The following is a 26,059-nucleotide window of genomic DNA, read 5'->3' as shown; positions in this document are numbered from 1 at the left end:
CTTTCTTCGCCTGAGCTATGACGAAAATTCGGTTTTTTCCAGATTGTTCGAAAAAATAATCGAAAAAATAGTCAAGGTATTTATTGCAATCAAGACATGTGGTAAGAGATTCCATGTGTTTTGTTTACTTTTGAGTTATAATTGGTACATTTTCGAAACACGCACGACGTAATTTTCAATTTATTTAGATAAGACAAGACGCGGCACGTTCGTGACTGCGCTCGATTCACTGTCGATCCACACTCGCGCGCGACAGCGCGCCGCGAATGGCGGCGCGGATCGCGCATTCTGCCAAATTTACTGATCCACACTTGCAAAGTTCGCGACATGTTCGCAGTGTTGTCACTTTTTAATTTCTCATTCACTTTTATAAGTGGACTCGGCATAATAGTCTCTACCAAATCAAAATACTGTGGCCGGTCCGCCATTTTATGTTCCGGTTCTCCGAGGTACATAAACTGTCAAAGTGTCGTATTAAAGGGATGTCGAAATTGAAAGAAAATATCGATATATCGATACATCGATATTTGAAAAAATATCAATATCGGTCTCGATATATCGTGAAAAAAATAGACACTTGAAATGTTCACAAAATACTCAGTTGTATACATACTTTAATAATAATAATAATTGATGGTAAAATTAAAATAAACTGTAAACACTTCGTGCGTGAGTACAACTAGTATTTGTCCGATTTTTTGATAATTTTTGCCCGATATCAATAATGGCAACTTAAATAATAATTAATAAACTTAAAATAAATTAAATAGTTTTATTAAAATTAGGGAGGCTCCTTTATAAAAAAAAACATATTTGCCTATTTTGTCTCTATGTACTATAATACATAGAGACAAAATAGGCAAAAATGATATTTTTTTATATAATATAAAAAAAATCATTTTTGATATCAATATAATATATAATATAACAGGACACTCACTTATAACATGTTAGTTTATCGATGTCCTCGACAAATATCAACCGAGTGTCCCATCACTATAGACCGCCATGTTTAGTCATTGTTATTTTACCCTATTCCTTCGTCATTTTTTTCCAAGCAATCGAAGAAGAGGATGAAGATAAGTGGTTTACTGTGAACTGTCATCTGTCAATGATTTTTGACAAAGTCAAAATTGCATTTTGCAATTTGCGGTGGATGTTGTCAAACAGCAGAAATAAAAGAAATATTGGTATTCTATAAATATTTCTTGTTCGGAAATAGGGCTAAGAGAGTTTGCAATAAAACATGGCTATAGTGGAAGATGAAGTGCGAAACGGATCTGAAGAAGAGAATGAAATGGAGGTTGTCCCTGAGGATGATGACGCCGATCAAGATTCCGACGACTCCGACGTGAGTTACCCCACACTATGCAGTTTCATAAGACAATACTAATGCCTTACTGAAATATATTATGTATTAAATTAATATTCTTTTAAGAGGTAACTAACGCAATATTTTCAGTTTACAGTACCCATAGTGAAACTCCCATTATTATCTTAGTTTTAACTGTTTTGTATCATCATTTGCATATTTTATATAGGTATTGAATTCTTAAATATTCGTCTAATAATTTAGGATGAAGATGAAGAAGATAGTGAAGAAGCACTTGAAAAGAAAGTAGCAGACTTGGAGGAACACCTTGCAATAGATCCATACAATTATGATGATCATATTGAGCTGATCCAAGCATTGTGGTAAGTTTAAGAGGTAAAAGGTGGCCCCGAGCGAGTTACTTAAGTCGGTTCTTCTCGCCGGGCTAGTTCCCGAACTGGTGGTAGGCCTCATGTAGACTTTATAAAAGTGATATCTTTGTTAAACTATTTAGAAATAAATATTTCGATTTTGATTCAACTTAAACTTCATTACAATAGTTAAAATGTGGATGTGAGAAAATATTCAGCTGAATATTTTTTTCAAGACTTTTACAATAATTAAATTACACAAACGCATATAATATCTTAATATTTGCTATTCATATTTCAGGAGCCTCACAGAATTAGATCGCTGGCGTTCTGCATTTGAGAGGCTTCAACAGCTTACAATTATAAAACCAGAGCACTGGCTTCTACGATTACAAACTGAAGAGACTTTAGCACATTCTGAAGAATCTAAAGAAAAAATTAACAACTTGTTTTTAGAAGCAACAATTGATTGCTACTGTGAGTAACTGTTTTTCATAACAATATTTTTTCTTTCTTATTGTACTACTGTTATATTATTTTACTATTCATTGCAGGGTATAATTACTATCAATGGGAGTAGTAATTTATGTTTTTATGACTTTTCAGCTATTCCAATATTAAGTGAGTGGTGTTCGTGGGCTATGAATGCGGGTGACACTGACAAAATAAGGCTGCAACTAGATGAGGTGTTGAAACGAGCTGGTGCTGATCCATTATCTGGCAAAATATTCTGGGATGCTAAAATTGAAATGGAGAAAGCGAAATTGGAATCAATGAAGTAAGTAATACAGAAACTTCTTTTATTTTTGTCCTGAAATCAGCTCATAATCATGTCCTTATTGGGATTTTTAAAGGCTCTGAAAACTATTGATGCAGCCTTTAGTTTTCAGTCATAGTACAAGTGTTATTATTTGACTGGAAAAAAATATGAGTATAGCAAAAAGAATTAGTAAATTACTTTTTGACAGTATTGCCAACTATTAAATTAATATTCATTGAAGTAACATATAAGTGAAAACAAAATATGGTTGGTGGTATTTTACAGTGTTGAGGACCCCGAGTACAAGGATCAGAGGGACAGAGTGGTTTGGAGTGTGGAGGAGGCGGCCTCACGCCCCCTGCTGCGGGGGGAGGATGCTTGGGCCCTAGTGGAGGAGTTGCAACATACCTGTAGTGAGAAGGTACTAAAATAAAACCTTGCCATGCAATTCCATTTAAAAACTTCTACTCTGTATATTGTTTGAACCAGTGATCTTTGGTAATGATTACCATAATAAAAAAATAGTTTGACATCTGCTGCAAGTGTATAGGGAGGAGCTGGGAAGCACATGCAAAAACAAAAAAAGCAACAAAAAAGCTAAAACTATCATTATTATTTATTTTTTTGTTGGATGGTCACTTGAATCATGGGCTCAGATATTAAAGAGTTTGAACTGTCTCCTTTTTCAGATGAAAAAGCAGCATGAGGCAGCTATGGAGTATTTACAGAAAATTACTCCTTATGAAGACAAATTACTGACTATTGAGTAAGTGCTATAACTTATTATTCTAAAATTTGTGAGGTATATGTATATTTTAAACATTGCTCTGTTTATAGGGATGTGGAAGAGAAATGTAAGATATATCAGGAGTACATAGATAGTGTTAAAAACCTGGCTGAAGTAGACAAATTTGCAGAATGTGATAGCAATGGAATCTTAAAGGTAAGTTTTTAATAACTTTCTACTTTAGGTGAAAATATATCCACTTGTTAAAAGGGATGCCCCTCTCAACAAATGGGTATATTTATAACAATTATTATAAACAACATTATTAACAATTTATGATCAGAGAAGTTAATTTATAGTCAGATAGATGGTATACACAATGTGGTAGCAGGCATGGGCATACCCAGGTTCTGGGCCAGGGGGGGACAAAATACCCAGGTTCTGAGCCAGGGGGGGGGGCAAATCAGATTTTTTTATAAGCTAGGTGTTTATAAAGAATAAAAATGTATAATTTTTAGTTGTAAAAATATTGTATTTCAAACAAATGACAAAAATTCGTTTTCTTAATTTTTGATTTTTATAGAGTAAAGTACTAGATAATATACTTAGTAGGGACGTCAACATGATCCAGGGGGGGGCAGCTGCCCCCCCCTGCCCCCCCCCCCCTCGGTACGCCCATGGTAGCAGGTAGGGTTATGTCAAATCAATGTTAGTTGTGATCTGTTGACTGGGCTTCGCATGACCCAAACAAATAACGTAGGCCCGCCTTCTGCCTTTGAACCATTTTGCTGATAATACTTTTTGTTCACTAAACAGGTGCTATACGATCGTGCCACAACAGAGTGTCTGTCGTGTGAGGCGGTCCACGACCTACTGTTGGCCTTCGTCCGTCACGTACAAAAGGTGTCGTCTCGAGACACAATAAGACGAGTACTGGACATCTGCACTCGCCGCTGCTCCACCAAAGCAACCTTCTGGGTGCTGAAAATGCAACAAGCTGAGCACGAGGAGAAGTCTTTTGATGAGGTAAATTTTTCCTTTACTTTATAGCAGTGGTTCTTAACTGGTGGTCCCTGAAGGCATTCCAAGCGAAGCCATCCTAATAATATGTGAGAATTTAGAAGTTAGTAAAGAGTATGCTCTATGCAGTCACAAAAATCACATTAAATGAAAATCTGTAACTTAGATTTTTGCCAAATGAAAAAATGAGTGCTAATCATAAAGTTGTGCTTGTTGTCTCACCATGGTTATCAAAAAAAAAATCAATGTAATCACATAATTATACATCAAATTAGTGGGAGTAGGAAGATATCAAGGCTAATCTTTTGATAGCTCATCACCCCTAACTCTCTACAGTAACAGTACCTACAAGAACATTTCATGTTATCTCTTGATAGTTATAACAATACATAATGGTGCGCTAATACGGGCAACTAAAATTGCTCAACTCCGGTCAATTCTCGTCAACTTTGACGTCACGACTACATCAAGCAATTTGCGGCAACAAGCAGCAATATTGCGCATTACAATTTTGAGTGATGTGGCCATCGAATATTTGCGCGATATGACATTGAGCGATATGAAATAAATTGCTCCATATTGCTCCACTAATTGCTCCAGATCGCTCTTTATTGCCGTAATTATTGCCCGCTTTTTTAGTAATCATCATAACCAATGTTTTTTCAATACAGGTAAAATCGATATTCGAAGTGGCGTTATCCAAGGGTATGGAGTCGTACAAGCAGTCGGAGACGCTGTGGATGAGCTACCTCGAGTACAGCCGCCGGCGAACCAACTTCGATAACGAGGCCGAAGTCGACAGACTACGTAGAACATTCCGCCTGGCCTGGGACTCGCTGGCCGAGGTATGTCTCTTGTACTATCAGAGAAGTTAATTCATGGGTAGATAGCGAACCTACGTATTTTGGTCGTGTTTTGTCAAACTCAGCCGACAGAGGACGACTTACATTAACCCCGCGGTCCACTTAGCGTTAAATACGATCAAGACGCTCAAAATGCCTCCTATTTTGAGCGCTTTGATCGTTTTTAACGCTAAGTGGAATGCGGGGATTGTTGACATTATCCGACCAAATGACGTAGAGTCGTCAACTGCCTATGAATCAATTTCTTCAATGGTACCATATATCGTTATATGGTATGTATAGTCCGTCAAGAAAGTGAAGAAATTAAAAAGTGGCAACATCGTAGTGTCATCCCTTTTTTCTTAGATTGATTTGAAAGGGATGACACAACAATGTTGCCACTTTTTAATTTCTTCACTTTCTTGACAGGCTATAAATAACTCATCTAGCTTCTTAAAATAACTGTCATTAAGGTTTTAAAGGTCTACATAATATTCTAGTTCTTTTCGAATACCAGTTGTCATGCCTAAAACTTAAAAGAATTCGTGACGAATTTAATCCTGTTGGTTCTGTTTGCGACTCGGATTTAGGACTTATTGATAAATACTTGGCATCGAGTCGACGTTAAATATTACGGGAATATTTCTTACAAGTCGAATTATCATGTAAAACAACTGGTACAAAAATACGTAGGTGGTAGAGGCTTAATTGTATATCGGTAGAGGCTTATAAACTCTTTTGCCATTGTTCTTTTATAAAACGAATGTTTCAGGCCTGGGGTGAGGAGGCGAACGACTGTGAGGTGCCGTTGTTTTGGGCGCGCCTCGAATATAAACTTATGAAGAATCCTAAACAAGGAAAAGAGATTTTCGAAGAAATATTCAGTGAGTTTTTAAATTACTTCTTGGATAATAATTAGCCCTAATAAGGTCTAACATTGCGACATGGCACGTCAAGGTAATGAAATGCATTTTTAGATAAATATGTCATTCAAAACTGGACTTTATATACTCCAATTTTAAATAGCTCATTTAAAAATGCATTGATGCGTCACTTTGTAATGTAAATTGATTCTTTGTAACAAAAATGGTTGCGCATCTGTTTGTTAAGTGGCTTATCCAACCACAAATAGAACCTTTGAAAAATAATATTAATACAGTAAGCATTTTTATTTATTATATTGTAGAATACGGCGAGAACAAGACTCTATCGAAGTACTGGGAGGCGCTGGTGTCGCTGGAGGTGTCGTGCGGGGGGCGGCGCTTACGCGAGCTGCTGGCGCGCGCGCTGCGCTGCGTCGCCGACTACCCGCCCGCCGTCGCGCGCCTGTGGACCGACCACGAGCGTGACCACGGCGATCTGCGCACGCTGAGAGACTGTCAGCTTCAGTGCGAGGTATTACACAGAGAAATCGATTATGAATCGATCAATTTTGTATAGAAATAAGAATTTCAAAAATTAAACAACTCTTCAGTAATAAACTTGGGAGAATACCCAATATTAGCCTTGTGCAATTTCGATAAAGAAACAAACGCAATATTGCAAATTTTATTAGAAATTGTGGTAGAAACACTGATGTAGTATGATCAGAGAAATTACCTTTGTTGGTTGAGTTACGTCACGTCAATATTTGTCGTAATTTGTTGGCTGGACATGGCATAATCTATAGTTTGTGCGTTTTATGATGATATGCGTGACACATTATAATTGACAATAGTAGGGAAGTTACCTAACAAAAATTAATCGATAGTTTAAAAATATGGAATCACTTCGTAAAGGAATTGCAATCGAAATCATCGATTTCGTACTGACATTTCAGTGGTGCCGGCGATTTAAGATGGCCACCCTTTTTTATCGATTTGATTCCGATTCAACAGAGTCAATCTCTATTGACATAAGTTTCGTTTCATGCATATGACATTTTTCCAATGTTTTCGTAACAATAATTTTATACTCCTATTTCACAGTTAATATTTATAATTTTTATTAATAAGTTAGCATTTAGCATCTTTTCATTTTTATTTATTTACAATTATAGGAAACATTTGTTTTTGTAGATGGAATATAATTTATTACATTTTGTTTTTTTTTTTGTTTTCTTGTAAAAAAACCCGTAGCAAGGAACATGAAAACTGTCACCCATATCATCTTAGAACGCACAAACTATAATCAAGTAACGTAGGTCCGCTATCTGTCTATGAATCAATTTCTCTGATAGTACTACATCGGCATTCAATTCAATTTAATTCAATTCGTTTATTTGCTATAAAAGTGGTGAATACAGTAGGTGGTAATGATCATTTTCTTAAGAACTAACACTTTAAGCTATGTATAAAATAGCATGCAAATATATATTTAAATTATAATCATGTACAAACTATATTTTACGCTAACAATACCTATTCAAACCAATTTTTACATAAGTCATTAGAGTAATTCTCCGAGGCCCCTCAAAATGTGGTCACACGCTCTTTACTACTACCCTAATAAACATACAGCCTTAGGACCAAACACACGTTATTCCTCATTTATTTAAGTATCTGATTTCAATAAAAAACATGTATAATTATTTATAGTTTTTGTTTAATGGCTAATTCAATGTCGAAATCGGGGGCAAAATCGGTGTTCTCCGCGTGTCACACTCTGTTCGCGCTTACGGAAAGCTTAAGGAATAAGGTATATGATCGAGATTATTTCCTAGTACTTTGTTTGTTTATTTACCTATTACTTTAATCATAATTCTAAAAAAATGTAAAATTTTCGTAACTTTCGTGGCACAATTTTCGTGGATTTTCACCCATGAAAGTTACCTAGTGACCTACGAAAGCCACGTAGGCTGTTTTATACACCGTTTTCCTATGTGAATTGGCTATAGTATAGTATTTCCAGCTATGGTTTTGGTACCCAGAACTAATTTTTCACTCTACAAGCTTTTTTTTAAAAACAAAACATATGTGGCTTTGTACATCAATCTACCTTCTGATCTTTTCCCCAAATATATCGAATCTGCTTCTAATCTAGTGGATTTACCTGAATATCAGTATTTTACATGAACAACTGATATTACATCCTCAATCCAAATGCAATGCGATACGATACTCAGACGAGGGCGAGCGAAACGAGCCCTCGTATATAACCCACAAACTGAATCGAAGAAAATATTATGATCTTGTGTCCTAAATCTCCATATTTAGTTGAAAACCCCCTTATATGACCTCCTAAATCACTTAGTCTTTATGAACTTCAAATAAAATCACCTGAACCTCGAAAAAATCACAGCATTCCAGGATCAAGTATCCGGACTTGACAAATTAAGCAACAAATTAAAGCTCCATGCTCTTTAGTATTGTTGATCTTAATAAAAACTGATTAAATATATAATAATTTATTTTATTTTTTAAGGAAAAAAAGATTTCAATCCATATTTTGTTCCTAGAAAATTCAATCGTAACTTTCGTGAAGTTTGTCGCAACTTTCGTGGGGATCGAAATTTCAAATTTGATTATCTCAGTAGTTTATGGACCGATTTACATGCCTTAAAGATCGTATTTATTAACTTTAGAGCACCTTAAAGGTATTTGCATTTATTTAAAGTTAACTCGAAAATAAAAAAATCCCACGAAAGTGACGCGGAGAATCATTTTTGAAGAATCACTCATTAATAATAATAATAATTAAACATGTCATGAAAATAATGAGAAATCTATATATTTATGACAATTAATTTAAAACTATTATCATAAATAAAATAATTTAATGTTAACTGTTTATTTAATAACCTAACACCAACCACCATACATTTTTAACTTAACTTTTTATTTCTTACACAGATAAAACTAAAGGAGTGGCGCGACAACTATCAAGCGATGAAAGAAAAGATGATGGGTAATAAACAAAAAGGAAAAGGAAAGGGAAACGAAAAGGGCAAACAAGGAAACAAAAGAACGAAAGAAGCGCCAAACAAAGGGAAGAGAAAATTGGATGATAAAGCAGAAAGTAGCGAGGGAAAGAGAAAGAAAGAGGTAATGGAAGTTGACGTGCAAGAAAAGGACGGAAGAGTTGGTCTGAAGAGGACACACGACAATGAAGATGACGAAAGTAAGTAGCGATACTTGTTCAATTAATTATCAAATTAAACTTATGATATACCGGAGAGTAGCAAATTCATAAGACTCGACTCATAAGCAACAACTTTGGGTAATTCTAAACAAAATCATGTGCAATGGTATGTACAAACCCCAGTAAAAATTATCTTATATTTTGACATAAATATCAAGTTTTATCGCTAATCTCGTTGCTTGGACCACAGGGTTGTTAAGCATAGTTATAAAGTGAGAATTTTCTTTTTTAAAGGTACAGCATCCAAAAGACTGAGAGAAGAATCAGAGTCGGCGAGTGGAAGCCGAGAGGAATGTACACTGTTTGTTAGTAATCTTGAATTCAAGTAAGTTTTTACTTCAATTCTTAAGTCTATTTTTAGCAATAAGTCATAAAATAAACCCTTGTTATAAGATAAAATATAATTGCACATAAAACTTTAAAATTTTAAATATAACATAATTTAAATATTTGTTTTAAAGGTAATAAAACTTTAATATTGTTTTATTTAAGTTATCTTTAAAATTATATGTTAATATTATTAAAATAATATGATACATTGAACTTTAATATTAACAGAGTAAATGAAGATAATCTAAGAAAGAAATTGTCGGAGTATGGCACAATAGTGTCTATGAGAGTTAAGGCCGGGGTGAAGGCGTTTGGTGGTTCCATATGCTACTGTCAGTATACGTCGCCGGTAAGTAAAAAAACTTGTATGATTGAACTTTTTTCTATGGTTATCTTTCATGCAATAACCACTTAATGTTTTTTGATGAAATTCAGTGTAGCATGTATAATGTATATTGTTTATGGTACTTTTTATTCCATTTTTTCTTTTCCCTACTAACCAGCTTTGTACGTCATCTCAAGTACTAACAGTTCGTCAGCTGTTCATACTATATCTTATATCTTTGTAATGTTTGTTGTATATCCATACTAATATTATAAATGCGAAAGTATCTCTGTCTGTCTGTCTGTCTGTCTGTCTGTCTTGCTTTCACGCCAAAACTACTGAACTGATTGCAATGAAATTTTGTATACAGTTATTCTAGAGTCTGAGAAAGGACATAGGCTACATTTTGATGTGGGAAAATATCTTATTTCCATGAAAATATCGATGAAAATGAATTCGCATTGCGCGTGGCCAGCGCTCATCCCGGGGGTCCTGGGTTCGAGTCCTGCAGGCGGAACAAAAAGTTTTCAATGTTCCTGGGTCTTGGATGTGTATTAAAATAAAATTTCAAAAATCTTAAACATATTTTATGTATAATATTATAAAAAATCCAGAAATATATCGATGGAATGAAGATTTTAGTTCTAATACGATTCAACAGATGGCGTTTTATTTTTTACTTTATTGTAACATAGAACTAATCATACTTATTAGTTAGTATGTTTTTGTTTATAGTTTTAAATACGTTAGAATATTATGTTTAATAATATTATCACTTGGTATAATAATAATCAATCTATCTTATCTTATGTAGAACTCCTACTGCATTTCTAATCCATACTATCCATACTAATATTATAAATGCGAAAGTATCTCTGTCTGTCTGTCTGTCTTGCTTTCACGCCAAAACTACTGAACCGATTGCAATGAAATTTTGTATACAGTTATTCTAGAGTCTGAGAAAGGACATAGGCTACATTTTGATGTGGGAAAATATCTTATTTCCATGAAAATATCGATGAAAATGAATTCGCATTGCGCGTGGCCAGCGCTCATCCCGGGGGTCCTGGGTTCGAGTCCCGCAGGCGGAACAAAAAGTTTTCAATGTTCCTGGGTCTTGGATGTGTATTAAAATAAAATTTCAAAAATCTTAAACATATTTTATGTATAATACTAGCTGTTGCCCGCGACTTCGTCCGCGTGGACTTCAGTTTATAGCGCGCGATGTCAACAAAATTGGTGTCAAAAGCTTTTATAAAAAAACCCTGGTACCCCTTAAATCAATACAGCTGTGCAGTGTGCACACAATAAGTATTTCATTTTTTATATTAAACTTTATATTTTATGCCAAATTTTAAAGCTTATTTAGCCCTCCAATTACACAACTTTACCCATAAACTATTTATCATTGATAGATTTAAGGTTACGTCACTGCACAGATAAAGTACTGACTTATTTAATACCGTAGAATAGATATAACAATCGAAAAAAATCGAAACTTAAATGTAAGATGATACCACGTCTTATAGAAAGACTTTTGAGCAAGCGTCAGCGCGATGTAGAAGACGCACGGCGCCATCTATTATGAACTGTTGGAACTAACTTAATTTGAACAAATTTACGCATTTTCACCCCCTTACAACCCTTTTTTCCAGTAAAAAAGTAGCCTATGTCCTTTCTCAGGCTTTAGACTATCTGTATACAAAATTTCATTACAATCGGTTCGGTAGTTTTGGCGTTTGGCGTGAAAGCGAGACTGACAGACAGACAGACAGACATACAGAGATACTTTTGGCGTTTGGCGTGAAAGCGAGACTGACAGACAGACAGACAGACAGAGATACTTTCGCATTTACAATGTTATTATAGATTATGTGCACACTGCACAGCTGTTTTTGGGTATTTTGATTAATTAAGGGCCGCGCTACACCGGAATGGCAGCGGCGAGGCGAGCACTTTCAGCGCTGCCATTCCGGTGTAGCGCGGCCCTAAGAGGGGTACCACTTACCAGGGTTTTAAAAAGTTTTTAAATTTCACACATTTTGTTGACACCGCGCGCTATAAACTAAAGTCCACGCGGACGAAGTCGCGGGCAACAGCTAGTATGTATATATAATTGGAATCTCGGAATCGGCTCCAACGATTTTCATGAAATTTAGTATATAGGGGGTTTCGGGGGCGATAAATCGATCTAGCTAGGAATCATTTTTAGAAAATGTCATTTAATTCGTGTTTTATCGAACACCGAGCAAAGCTCGGTCATATAGCTAGTGTAGTACTGAAGTAACACATATACAGGCGGAAATATATCGTTTGTCCACTGGAAATAAACATAAAACATGCTTTTGCTGATAAATTCTATATGTTCTTGGGTCCTATTCTGTATAAAAGAATAAAAGCCCTGCTAATTTTATATGCTGCTAATTATTTTAATTGTAAAAAAAGCCTTAAAAATTTTTCCCAAAATATGACTTATGAAGAGACAGAGAAACTCCTAGACGTTTTGCAATAATAAATTTGTAACTATGTAATTACACAGTTAGTTTATTAACTGTGTAAAATTAATTAATTGTGAAATAATAAAATGTTAGTATAGGCAATTCAAAATTATTATAGTTATACTATCTAATTATAATAATTTTATAATTAGGTACTTATACTAATTATTAATGTAATTATAAAATTAGTATGATACATCTGATTATACTAATTTTGTAATTAGTATATTGTTAGATCATATAATTTTTTTTAAATTATATAATTAGTATTTAATAGATTATTTATTTAAGTAAGTACTGTATTCTTTACCCCGCATACTATTTTTAGATTTAAATTTTCCTCTTCTGCAGGGTTGTCTGGTTTCCTTATATGCCCTATTATTTATGTTTAGTTTTAGCAACTGATTGTACTTAATTTAATATGAGCAATAAAGTATCTATCTAATTTAATTTTTAACTTTAAGGCATGGCTATAGTTTGTATCCTCATAATTATCGTTTTAGTCCTAATTTTCGCCTGAAGGGTGACACACAGGGTATCCTTACCTAATTCAGGCAACACTGTAAACTTTTGTACTTAGTTTAAGTAGCTCTAACAATTTGTATCTCGCCATGTATTATTATGAATACTGAATAATAATAATTATTATTATAAAAATTACATTAAAGGAGTGAGTCCATTGAGACGGGCCGTGCCGGGGCTCAGCGTGCCGGGGCGCATGACTCATCGCAAAAATCCGCCTCCATACAATTTGTATGGATATATAGAAGCGGATGCGCGTATCGCACTCTGTGTCGGGGAGCAGCGGATTTCCGTCAATGCGACAAGGCCCGGCAAGGCCCGACAAGTACGCTGCGCCCAGGCAACAGTGTGACCACACTTCACATAGATTTCCACTTTTTGGTAGATTTGAGGTGAAATGAATGAAATTTTTTGTAAATTTTAATAGAAGATCGATATTATATAACAAATAATATAAAAAATTAAAATGCATAATGAAGACAGTCCATATAAACATTTTAATTTTATTTTCAACCACGTAGAATACATTGATTAATAAAGGTAGATTTTCGGTAGAAGCTAAAACACGATCTAGTAGATATTAGTAGGTAGAATATAGCAACGTTTTTGATATATCGAGTCACGAGTGATTTAAGAGTGGTCACACTGGAGCTATCCAAAGTACTCAAAATCCGTCAATGCGATGCGGCCCGGCCCGGCAATAGTGTGCTATAGCGCGTTTTGCGCTGCGCTGAGCCCCGATCTGCCCCGGCGAGCCCCGGCACGCGCTGACAAACTGTGCGCGTACCTTTAAATGTACGGTGCCCGCAACTCAAGTTTTTTTTTTCGAAGTTTTTCTTTTTATTTACGAAGTCGTGGCAAACATCGCTACGATGCATCGTAAGCTTATGAATCGTCAACACCAGTATTAAATGAATGGAAGTGACACATAAGATGATTTTCTTTACAGAGTGCGGTGGAAAAAGCAGTCAAGGATGATCGAACGCCGCTCGACGGTCGACCGATGTTCTTATCTAAATACTCCGCTAAGAAAGGCAATCCTACATTCAAATACGCGACAGAGAAGGAACAAAATAAGCTGTTTGTGAGGAATCTGCCGTTCGCGCACTGCACCAAGGAGGCGCTGGCGAAAGTGTTCGACAAGTACGGCAAACTGAGGGACGTCCGAATCGTCACATTCAAGTGAGTCTGATAAATGATAATTTAACTTATTAGATTCCCGATTAAATTATTAATGGAATATTGCTTGAAAATGATTTATGTTTTTTATTAATATTGCAAAATCGAATATTTACCTACCACAACAATTCAAGCAAGCCATAATTATTAAATAAAAAACGATTATTATTATCTAAATGTGATTGTATTTCATGTTGACATTCATTGTCCTATGTTTTTGGACAAGAATTTGACGACACGTCAGCAAACTCAATGTTGGGTAACGTTTTGAACATTATCCATCATAAACTCGTCAGAAAAGATCTCAGAAACCGGGCATTATTTCTTCTATTGACACCAAGTTATGGGATTCCTTTATTGACCCAGAGCTTTAACACAATATACTGTTTCAGAGATGGCAAACCTAAAGGTCTGGCGTACATAGAGTATGAGGACGAGAAATCCGCAGCGGAGGCTCTGTCAAAGACCAACGGCATGTTGCTCGGTGATCGCAATATCGACGTAGCGATCAGCGCGCCGCCGCAACGCGCTGCGGAACCCGCGACACTGGGACAGCCCAAACGTGACGTTAGGGGCGGAATGTAAGTTTATTGACCTTATACGAAAGTGATTTTAGAGACTGAGAAGTTACCGCTTAATGCGAGACCATACTAGAGCGTTATTAGGCAGTAGCCACGCGACGCAACACTTCATGTTCCATAGAATTGTCGTTTTTAAAACGTTTTAGAAATGCAATGTCGCGTCTGCTGTGTGTCTGTGTGTGTTCAGAAATATAACTCAGTTTACTGGCCAGTGTTAAGCCAAGATTCGTTCCGAAATATACTGGCTAGTGCATTTACGTATTAATGTCTTTCTTGAGATGTCATTATTGTGCAATGTAATGTTGCAGGCTTGAAAGACTAATAAAAGATGACTTGTCTTCTTGAATGTTGTTTATTAACTAACTAATAATTATACTTAACCTATCTTATAGAGGAGGGAGGGAGACATACACTACAATTGTAAATGTTACGCAAACCTGCACCAGTACAATATTATGGTAATGGATTTATGATGTCATAAGCACTGGACAGTATACTGAGTAAATTTTCGGAACACACCCAGTGTAGATCTGCCATTGGCCTATGAATCAGTCTCTCTGAAAGTGCAAAGACGGGCTAAATACCTTGTGGCATTCTGCAAATATTTCATAGTGCTGTTAGGTTGTAAATGATTAAATTTAAAAACGCTTTTGTAAATCTATACTAATATTATAATTCTGCAGAGTTTGTTTGAACGCGCTAATCTCAGGAACTACTGGTCCGATTTGAAAAATTCTCTTACTGTTAGATAGCCCATTTATCGAGGAAGGCTATAGGCTATATTTTATCACGCTAATACTAATAGGAGCGAAAAAATAGAGGAAAATGTGGAAAAAACGGGGGGGGGGGGGGAAATATTTGATAATACTTATTTGAACGCGCTAATCACAGGAACTACTAGTCCGATTTGAAAAATTCTTTCAGTGTTAGATAGCCTATTTATCGAGGAAGGCTATAGGCTATATTTTATCACGCTAAGACTAATAGGAGCGAAGAAATAGAGGAAAATGTGGAAAAAACGGGGGAAATTATATAAAAGGGCTTATTTGAACGCTCTAATCTCAGGAACTACTGGTCCGATTTGAAAAATTATTTCAGTGTTACATAGCCTATTTATCGAGAAAGGCTATAAGCTATATTTTATCACGCTAAGCCTAATACGAGCTAAGAAATAGAGGAAAATGTGGAAAAAACGTGGGAAATTATATGAAAGGGCATATTTGAACGCGCTAATCTCTAAAACTACAGGTCCGATTTGAAAAATTCTTTCAGTGTTAGCCCATTTATCGAGGAAGGCTATGGGTTATATTTTATTATGCTTAAACTAACAGGAGCGAAGAAATAGAGGAAAATGTGGAAAAAACGGGGCAAATTATATGAAATTGCTTATTATCTTAAGAACTACTGGAGCAATTTTTATGTTATTTGGCAAACATGAAGAATAGACCACGTGAAGGGACATAGGCTATTTTTTGCGGAAAAATGTACGGTTGCGTGAAATTCCTAAATTACGCAAGCGAAGCCGCGCGGAACATCTATATATAATAAAATCGTAGGAAAGTCAATTCTGTACATTGAATATTTTTGTACAATAAATAATACTTGGGATGTGATCTACAGTATGCTAACGCGTACAAAGTCGCGGGCAACAGCTATGGTATTATATTTAAAATATAGCAGTCAGTAACATTTGTCTCTTTTACAGGAGGCGTACGCAGCTAAGTAATCTCATACCCAGCGTGCTACAGAAGCCGTCGACGAGCCAAGCGGCCAACGGCAGCACCAACGGCGCAGAGAAGAAAACACTCACCAATAGCGACTTCAGAAGTTTGCTACTTAAATAGTTCGTACATACGTAGATATAAGGTAAAGTTTTCATATTATAATAGGCCAGTCAAGAATGGTATGTACATTGAATGCATATTTTGAGCAATTTGAGACTTTATGCATAATGCAACTTTCAATCATAATATGTTTTTTTTTCTAATAGACCAATAAAGTATGCGTATTGAATGCATATTTTGATCATTTGAGTCTGTATGCATTATTTTTAAGAGGTGCCAGATCTCACTATAGTTTTTGTATGAAATGATTGCGTGTCTCGAAATCTATATCCAATGATTTGGAGTTGTTTAGTTATGGATAACTTTTTTCAGTTGTTTTTGTGTTCTATGATTACAACAGCGCTATTCGCTTTAAAATAGTCAAACAATAAATAATATTATGTAAGCTTTAAAGTAAAAGTTTACAAATATATAATAAAAACATTTGTTAAAGGTGTATGTGGAAAAATCGCGCGCGCGCGAACATCTAAAGTAATAATTACGGTTAATAAATCTCACTGTTTGGCTTGTATTATAAAGCTTTTTATTATCGAGTTATAGATAGAACATTACAACAGCTGTATAAAGAATTAGCTATATTTTATATACATACTATTTGTTTGTGGGTGTATTTAAGGTTAAGCAGAGTTTTTTATTGTATTGGAACTATAAAAGGATACATAAGATTTAAGAAGTAACATTATTCATTTGTAGGTTATATCAGAAGGAGTTCTTATAGTTTAATGTGTAATATAAATTCGTTTTAAGTTTATTAAGGCAGAACAGATACAATCTACGAGTACATAAGTCATTCATATCTAAAGCGATTATCATGTACCCAGTACCCATGACTTGTAAAGTTTTTTCGTATCTCAACAAATATGTTTTTTTAAATAATTAGTTTTAAATTAAACCTTTTTTGTTCTTAGTTTGTACTTCAGACGTTTCGTTGATTAATAAATTTAAAGGTGAAGTTGTTAAATTATGTTTTATTTCTTAAATCTTACTGAAGATTTACTTATAGCATTCATTAGGGGGTATAAGACTTTCCAACCGATCGGGATAGCACGCTCACTGCTCAGTCAGGCCGAAGCCCACTGACGTCATTTCAGATGTTGTATAATGTTATATCTTGCCGTTCTCCGAAACTTCGATAGCGCGATGCAGGATTGTGGCGCTTGTTGTGGGTACCGCCACACACCTAAACCGTGTTGTCTAAGCCCACAGCTTCCCAAATTTTTCGCGCTACAACCGATATCGTATCGCGTTGTGTGAAGTGTCCTATTTTCCATTTAAATTAACATCATCAATCTCGAGTCTCGACGTCTGACATTTTGAAGTCCTATTGTTTTTTAGCCGAGTATTTAGATATTAAATATAATTATTACAGCGGTAAATGAGTTGAAGGTTGACCTTCTGACTTAACTATTGCGTGATTATCTTATCCGTTACAAGTGATATTAATTATGTATAATATTTCTAGGGCTGTATAATTATAGTTTGTGCGTTCTAAGATGATATGGATGACAGTTTTCATGTTCCTTGCTACGGGTTTTTTTTTACAAGAAAACAAAAAAATCAAAATGTAATAAATTATATTCCATCTACAAAAACAAATGTTTCCTATAATTGTAAATGAATGAAAATGAAAAGTTGCTAAATGCTAACTTATTAATATAAAATTATAAATATTAACTGTGAAATAGGAGTATAAAATTATTGTTACGAAAACATTTGAAAATGTCATATGCATGAAACGGAACTTATGTCAACAGAGATTGACTCTGTTGAATCGAAATCAAATCGATAAAAAAGGGCGGCCATCTTAAATCGCCGGCACCACTGAAATGTCAGTAAATAAAATAAAAAAAAAAATAAAAAAAATAAATAAAAAAGCCTTTTATTTCACGTTTGTCTACAGTTTACATGATTTAAAGTTCCAGAATAGATAATATTGAAATTGTTATACATTGAATAATAATATATTTATCAGAATAATTACAATTGACATTCATGCAAAATTGATTGGTAAGTATAAAAATTAATTAAATTAAAATATATTAACATAAGGATTTTGCTACAAGTACAATATTTTTTATTATATTGATTGTCAATTATTTTACAAGTTTTTCTACGTGAACCCCTCTTATTTGAGGGTGAAGGCCTCCTCGAGAGATGTCCAATAATCTCTATCTGTAGCTTTTGTCATCCATGAACTACCAGCGGTTTCTATGATCTCATCTGCCCACCTTGCTGCAAATGTCAGTACGAAATCGATAATTTCGATTGCAATTCCTTTACGAAGTGATTCGATATTTTTAAACTATCGATTAATTTTTGTTAGGTAACTTCCCTACTATTGTCAATTATAATGTGTCACGCATATCATCATAAAACGCACAAATTATAATAAATAATAATTGACACTTCATTATCGTTTACGTTCGTTTGTAGCACGTTCAGAAGTTAACTAGGCAGGAAAGTATGAAAGCAAACGAACGACACGCTAATTTTTGCGTGTTTATGTATTTCATTATTTTGTATGTTTGCAAGTCCAAAAGTAAAAAAAAACAAAATAAACTATCACACCACGTTTATTAACTTTAAAATTACAAGTTACAACATAAATAAGTTACATAATATTATGTTTTAAATATTTTATGCAATGCGTATAGAGATGACAGACTCATTAATTATGTATTTCAATAGTATAACGTTTCGTCAAATATATTGCTAAGACTGGGGAAATATAAAAAACACAACAAATGAAGATCACAGTCGTCGGTAAGTTACAGTTCATTACATTTTATTACCATTTTTTGTATAACAACATACATACTTAACAATTTTTTTATTACTCTACTTATTTTTATAATATTTTTATATCTTCTTACAGCCGGTACATTCATTTTCAATTATTACTCTAATTTTTTATTTTTTTGCTATAAAGGTAAATCACTCCAAATCATATGAAAATCTACCAAACGTTCTAAGCTAGTATCAGTCTACACTGAGATTTCTGAAAGTGCCGGCCATGCCCATGTGCTGTTCGTAGAATGCGTCCTTGGGCCGGCGCGCCTCGTCCGTCCGACCGCCCTTCATCTCGTGCCTGAGCGATATGAACTCGGGTGAGCTTAGCGCCTTGATGTGGTCGTCTGCAAAATATTGTAAATTTGTAGTGATAGCCTGATAGGTTTTATGTAGATTATTACAAGTTGCAAGTGGCTCAATACCTAACTCTGTTTTGATCCAGTGAACATGAAGAAAGCTTCTTTAGTAAAGTAATCATTGTAATGTATTATAGAGTCTAGCATTACATCAGTGAAGGAAGAAAACCATGCATTACAATGCGTACATTGTATGATACAATCTGTAAGTGGTAACATCAATGCGCTTTTTCCCTTTTTACTTTCGCTCAAAGTTGAATCTAAATGTTACATTACAGCGAATGCTCCCGGTGAGGGAGCTCTTTATGACACTGGTGAGGGAGCACCTTAAGGGGGCGACTAACCCTAAAGTGTCGATTTTATAATTCATTTTTATACTTGAAAATAAGCCCCGAATTGTTTCATTTTCTAAAATTAGATACTACATTATATTTCCGAGAATTCGATCTGAGCAAAAGCACGATATCTTAACATTTTCTCGATAGAAAAAAATCACAAAGATGCATCTAATTTTCACGAATTTTTCATTTATTGCCATAATCGTGCATTGAACTAAGTTAATATTTTAACACATTGTATAAAATTCTATCATTGAGAGATCGACCTAGCGGATTTTTCAAATGTTGTATATTTATCGAGTTATTGAGAAAAAACTAATTTGGCGATGAATCCGCGTCGTTCTTTTTCACCTGGCATATGAAAGACGGGCGTGAGTGTGAAGAGAGAAGGACGATGTTTGATTTTTGGGGTTAGTCGCCCTCTTAATAAAAAAGTCAATTGGCCCATACACGAGCGCTAAGCGGCGCGCACATTGTAATTTGTAAGCAACAGTAAACTGAGACATATTCCTGTATTTCATGAACCTACTTTTGTTCCACTCATCCTTCATATTGAGCACATGATACTCGTATGATGTGTCATATTGACAACTGTGTTAAGGAGCTGTCATACACTGCCACTCTTGAGTTACTGAAATATTCGTGGTGCAAGTAAGCTGTAATTACCTCGAATATCCTCCGCGGCCTTATCTTTCCCCCCGTATTCCGCGGGTAGGACGTGTCTCGGTATGTGCTCGTACACGGTATCCATGGAGGTGTGCACGTGGAAGCGGCTGGCGATCTTGTCGCTAACGAATTGCTTGACAAACGTCACCAGGATGTTGATTACGGGAGAATCAGTAAGGAAGTGGACCCCCTTCACTCTCATACTGAAGCCTTCCTGAAATAGGTTAATTTTAGTGTTATGCCGCACGCGCACCGTCGGCGATGATGGCCCGAGATGGATTTCTTGGAAACGTATTTGGATACCGCAGCGGTCAGTGCTGGTAATTGGTATTTAATACATTTCGGTGTCGGCGCCGACACTAAAATCAGCCTTAGAAGAAATAAAATACGAAATTCGGCATGAAGATAATATCTTCTCGCCGAATTTCGACAAAATTGTTTCAGCTGTTTATGTGTGAAAACTGAAAAGGTAACACAGACAGACAGGTACACACGGATACACATAGATACTAGATCACATCTATGACATTCATACAGGGTGCAATTAAACCTTCCGGCCAAATTTCGATATATTGATCTCTGTTATCTATACTAATATACTAATAATATTATAATTGGGAAGAGTTTGTTTGTTTGTTTGAACGCGCTAATCTCAGGAACTACTGGTCCGATTTGATAAATTCTTTCAGTGTTAGATAGCCCATTTATCGAGGAAGGCTATAGGCTATATTTTATCACGCTAATACTAATAGGAGCGGAGAAATAGAGGAAAGTGTGGAAAAAAACGGGAGAAATTATTTGAAAGGGCTTATTTGAACGTATTGGAGCAATTTTTATGTTATTTGGCACACATGAAGAATAGACCACGTGAAAGGACATAGGTTTCTTTTTTTGCGGAAAATGTACGGTTTCCGTGACATTCCTAAATTACGCGGTCGAAGCCGCGCGGAACATCTAGTCTTTTATAATCACTGAGTACTAAAATGTTGAGAAATAGCTTCTGAATGTTATCCTAAGAAAACACCACAATTATGCGCAATACGCGGGACGCGCGCCACCCCCCGCGTCACCCCCCGCGTCACCCCCGATCTACCCACCGCCGCCCCCGCTCTGCAGACCCCGCTCTAGTCACCATCCTGCACCGATTTTAATTGGGAAAAAATATATTATTGTAAAAAAATAGGGTGCTAATGATACCTCAGCCCTTAAAAAAATTTGGCCGGAAAGTTTAATTGCATCCTGTATTATAGCCAGTAGCCTCTTTATGATTTGCGGGTTAAAAATAAATAGCACTTACGAGCACAATATCAGTGAAAATTTTAAAGTCTGCAATGTTCATGGCCTTGGAGAAAGACACGGGGTGGCCGCCGCGCCAGTCCGCCAGGTAGATCAGGCCGTTATTGTAGTCGAAATACTGCAGATATTCACAAGTCTGAAAACAAGTTCGACACATAGGGACTTCCTGATAAGTGCCGGATAGGCTATCCACCACTTAACTTGACAGATAGAGTATGGAGAATCTGTCAGAAAAGTTGTGGATAGCCTATCCGGCACTTTATCAGGAAGTGGTGAAACAGGCACTTAAAATACTGAAATCATTTTTAGGCCTTAAATGAATATAAAGTATTTTGTGAGTTTCTAAGTTTTTTTTTACCAAAGTTCATCTATTTTCGTAAAGCTAACATCAAAATATTAATCAATCGATGTTCTGGCGGCTGTATACACTCGTCGAGACACCCCGAGACAGGCCAAACGCGAGTGTGTACTGCGGGGCTAAAATGGTCGTTTTGAAGAATCATGATATGAATCATTACCTGATTCATTTTTCTAAAATCCCAATATGCAACTCTGCTTGCAATTCATTTCTGTATTTTTGTATTGATTTGGCATTTGTCAGTTTGACAGTTTTGACAATTCATTTGCTGAATTGATTGAGAGGAATTGCTAAATGTGACCATTTTAGCCCCGCAGGGCCCTCTCGTCCTCGTCTCGTGGGCTCTCGCGATGATAACCAGAGCAAGTTATATATGTACGGTCTAGGCTCTCGTCGAGTGTGTACAGCCGCCATAAATAAACTCCTGCCAAAAAATCTTAGAAACCGGACAATATTGACGTTGTTCATCGTTGCAATTCAGAATTGAGGACTAGGAAGAAACTATACTTACAGCGAGATGAAGGCTTAAATATTGACGGGCTATAAGTGAGTTACTCTCAACGTCCTTCCCCTTAAACATACAGACTCGACTGTGGTCGGGCGTCATTGTCGGGAGGAGAACATCCATCCTAAAAGTAAAACTTACATTATCTTGCTGTCCCAAAACCGTAAAGTTAATATACCTAGCTAGGTATATTAACTTTAAGACCAAAACATATAGCAAGGTATTTAAACTAGTTTGAAAAATTTATACAATATAAATATATATAAATATAAATTATATTTTGGTTCATATTTTTAAAAGTACTGTAGCATTTAAATAGTTAATAGAATCAGGCGTTACTTTGCGGAAATCCATAGCTTAGTATGTTATTAACTAGGCCTTTACATCCGTTGTGGATGATTTATACAGTATTTTTCAGAGCGAAGTAACTACTCCTAAAATACTGTAGTGCCTGGGACAAGATTTTTAAATGTCCGTATGGTTGCCCAAGCGCATACGGCATTCTCGCATCATAGTCGGCCTAGTCCAGAGGAAAGAACTAGTCAATACGTCTGGGACCAACTATGTGCGGGTTTCCACACGATGTTTTCCTTCACCGTACGAGCGTCCGTAATATGTACTTGAGATCAGAAAATGTCTCATAGGTACACGCTTTCACCCGGGTTCGAACCTGCACCCTCTAGGAGTGCGAACCGAAGGTCTACCCATTAGGCCACAGATGCTCTAGTATGTTATTATTTTTAGCAATATTCCGCGAAATATTGCCTGTTATTTTGTTTGTTATATATTAACTAGCTGTTGCCCGCGACTTCGTCCGCGTGGACTTCTGTTTATAGCGCGCGATGTCAACAAAATTGGTGTCAAATGCTTTTATATAAAAACCCTGGTACCCCTTAAATCAAAACAGCTGTGCAGTGTGCACATAATATTTCATTTTTATTAAAATTAAACTTTATATTTTATGCCAAATTTTAAAGCTTATATAGCCCCTCAATTACACAACTTTACCCATAAACTATTTTAAATCATTGATAGGTTTAAGTTACGTCACTACATAGATAAAGTTTTGAGTTATTTAATAACTTACTAAAGAAATAACAATCGAAAAAAATCGAAACTATAATGCAATTGATACCATCTCATATAGAAAGATGTTTGAGCAAGCGATAGCGCGATGTAGGAGACGTACGGCGCCATCTATTATGAATTTTTGGAACTAACTTAATTTGAACAAATTTACGCATTTTCACCCCCTTACAACCCTTTTTTCCAGTAAAAAAGTAGCCTATGTCCTTTCTCAGGCTTTAGACTATCTGTATACAAAATTTCATTACAATCGGTTCGGTAGTTTTGGCGTGAAAGCGAGACAGACAGACAGACAGACAGAGATACTTTCACATTTATAATATTAGTATAGAGTATAGATAAACAAAATATTGAAATTTAGTTTGTAAGTATTTTTAGCAATATTCGCGGAATATTGCTTAAAATAATAACAAACTAAATTTTAAACTGTAGCATATTTTATCATTACAGTAACTATACACCTTTTACCTTTATCATTAAAAATATTATCTCTTAGTTAATAATTTATTTTAACTCAATTTTCTTTTAAACTGGAGAAAGCAACAAGGAAAACATAAAAAATGAAGTGCCCTCGCTTTGATAAATAACCGAAATTACAATATTATGGTAAACATTTCTGATAATTATTGAGTTCGAGTGACATTCTACAAGGAGAACGGCCTTTACGCCGGCTCAGGTAACTCGCACGGGTAACCTCCGCCGACTTAGCTCTAAGGCTTTACATATATACATACATATTATAGGTATAAGGTAGTAGGTACCCAATTATGTATTTTATCATAGGATAAATCCTACAAAATATAATAATATTAGTTAGGAGGGGTGTAAACATGTTTGTAACTCGGTAAAGCAAACGATGCAACAGACTCCTGTTGTTATTTTAAATTCAGAGAAAGATGTGATTTTAACAAATACAAAAATATTAAAGCAAGTATTATACACGCCGGTTTCTTACCAGTAAAAAACCGGCGTACTCGTGTAAACTCCTGGAATTACCACCAGAAACAGAAAATTGACTTACAAGGAGTCTCGTACGGTTTTGTCCAACTCGTTGATGTCTTTTACTTCGAAGTAGTCCGGTACCAAGGTCCGGAGCGTGCAAATCTTGTCCAACTTCTTCTTGGCTTTCTCTACGGAACCCTTGTTGTGTATCAGTATTCTCTCCAAGTATTCCCTGGCTGTGTAATAAGTACTTTAGGTAAGCAGCATTCCGAGTTTTAAAACTCTACATAGAGAGTACCCGACTATGACGAAGCCAAAAGGGGGGTGGTGATTTTGGCATATATGATTTGGGATATTATGATTGTTTATTTCCAATTTAGCGCCTAAAGTGATACTATTTTAAAAGCATTGAATCGATTTTAAAAATATTATTTGTAGAAAATAGCATAAGCAATAACATACCTAGGAAAAATACATACAGTCGAGTTAAAATTTTTGATAGCAAATATTTTTATTTAAATATGTCTTCTTATTCTAATTTATAAGGTTCAATAATCTTGGCAGACAGGGAGACGGGAGTAACTGACACTAATTAATGGACTCGTGACATCATTTCAGGTTTTTGGATATAGGTAGGTGTACCTGTTTAAGGATAACAGCTTTTTGATAGAGACCAAAAAAGCCATTTAATTCGATCATACCCACCAAAAACGCTTTAAATACGTTTTATGGGCGATTACATCGTGTTTATTTATTTATTTATAAGGTTTGTTGTTGGCAGTCGTTAATCGATTAGTTATAAATTAGGATTTAGGTATAATTATTTGGAATTGAAATATTTAAAAAATATAAAAGGATATTTCACCTCTGTTTATTTTCTTCATTATAGACACATGAGATTGTTTGTATATTTTGTATTAAATAGCCTTTGAAACTACTGGGCCGATAGTTTGATAGAAAGAAGTACGAAAACCAAATGAGACAATCTAAAGTATTAAAATTATTATGATCGTATTTAACGTTAGGGAATTTTAAAAAAATCAAAATATCTTCTAAAAAATATGGAAAAGGCTTCTACTCACGAAAGTCCTTTTTCACAAAATGCTCTTGCTTCTTCATCCATTCCTCCAAAATCTGCAGGGCTTCAGTCATCCGCGCCGGAGTATCAAAACCATATTGTTTTCGCAGTTTCTCTAAAGTGTCCGAGTTAAATTTTAAAAAACCATCATCACGTAAGGCCTCCATAATTATTATCGATGAAATAAACCGAAGAACGAAGCCACCTGTTATTT

At 35.4% G+C, this 26,059-nt stretch overlaps 2 protein-coding genes and 1 long non-coding RNA gene across 3 annotated transcripts in view; 1 reads left to right on the top strand and 2 right to left on the bottom strand.

The window, feature by feature from the left end:
- Positions 1 to 4,812, bottom strand: part of LOC121728319 — a 29,705-nt gene extending 24,893 nt beyond the window's left edge. Inside the window, exon 1 of the long non-coding RNA XR_006035779.1 lies at positions 4,598 to 4,812. This is a non-coding gene — a long non-coding RNA (uncharacterized LOC121728319). The remainder of the gene's footprint in view (positions 1 to 4,597) is intronic.
- LOC121728313 (squamous cell carcinoma antigen recognized by T-cells 3) lies at positions 1,152 to 17,391 on the top strand. Its single transcript, XM_042116463.1, has 17 exons — positions 1,152 to 1,351; positions 1,577 to 1,695; positions 1,985 to 2,160; positions 2,290 to 2,461; positions 2,729 to 2,864; positions 3,133 to 3,209; positions 3,281 to 3,386; positions 3,987 to 4,196; positions 4,862 to 5,035; positions 5,805 to 5,916; positions 6,219 to 6,427; positions 8,863 to 9,130; positions 9,386 to 9,476; positions 9,710 to 9,830; positions 13,776 to 14,008; positions 14,398 to 14,586; positions 16,292 to 17,391. The coding sequence occupies exons 1-17, from the start codon at positions 1,247 to 1,249 to the stop codon at positions 16,428 to 16,430; spliced, it is 2,637 nt and encodes an 878-aa protein (XP_041972397.1). The 5' UTR covers positions 1,152 to 1,246; the 3' UTR covers positions 16,431 to 17,391.
- A 1,986-nt stretch (positions 17,392 to 19,377) lies between these two features.
- LOC121728317 (alpha-tocopherol transfer protein-like) lies at positions 19,378 to 26,051 on the bottom strand. The gene is made up of 6 exons (XM_042116471.1): positions 25,850 to 26,051; positions 24,847 to 25,003; positions 22,746 to 22,863; positions 21,878 to 22,012; positions 20,581 to 20,794; positions 19,378 to 19,564 (listed from the first exon to the last, which is right to left on the bottom strand). Exons 1-6 carry the CDS (start codon positions 26,010 to 26,012, stop codon positions 19,410 to 19,412), a joined length of 942 nt encoding a protein of 313 aa, XP_041972405.1. The 5' UTR covers positions 26,013 to 26,051; the 3' UTR covers positions 19,378 to 19,409.
- Between the last annotated feature and the right edge of the window lie 8 nt (positions 26,052 to 26,059).

This window comes from Aricia agestis, chromosome 6 (assembly GCF_905147365.1).
Source record: "Aricia agestis chromosome 6, ilAriAges1.1, whole genome shotgun sequence".
Lineage (NCBI taxonomy): Eukaryota > Metazoa > Arthropoda > Insecta > Lepidoptera > Lycaenidae > Aricia > Aricia agestis.
Note: the sequence above shows the minus strand (reverse complement) of the source record. Positions and strands in the feature narration are given on the sequence as shown.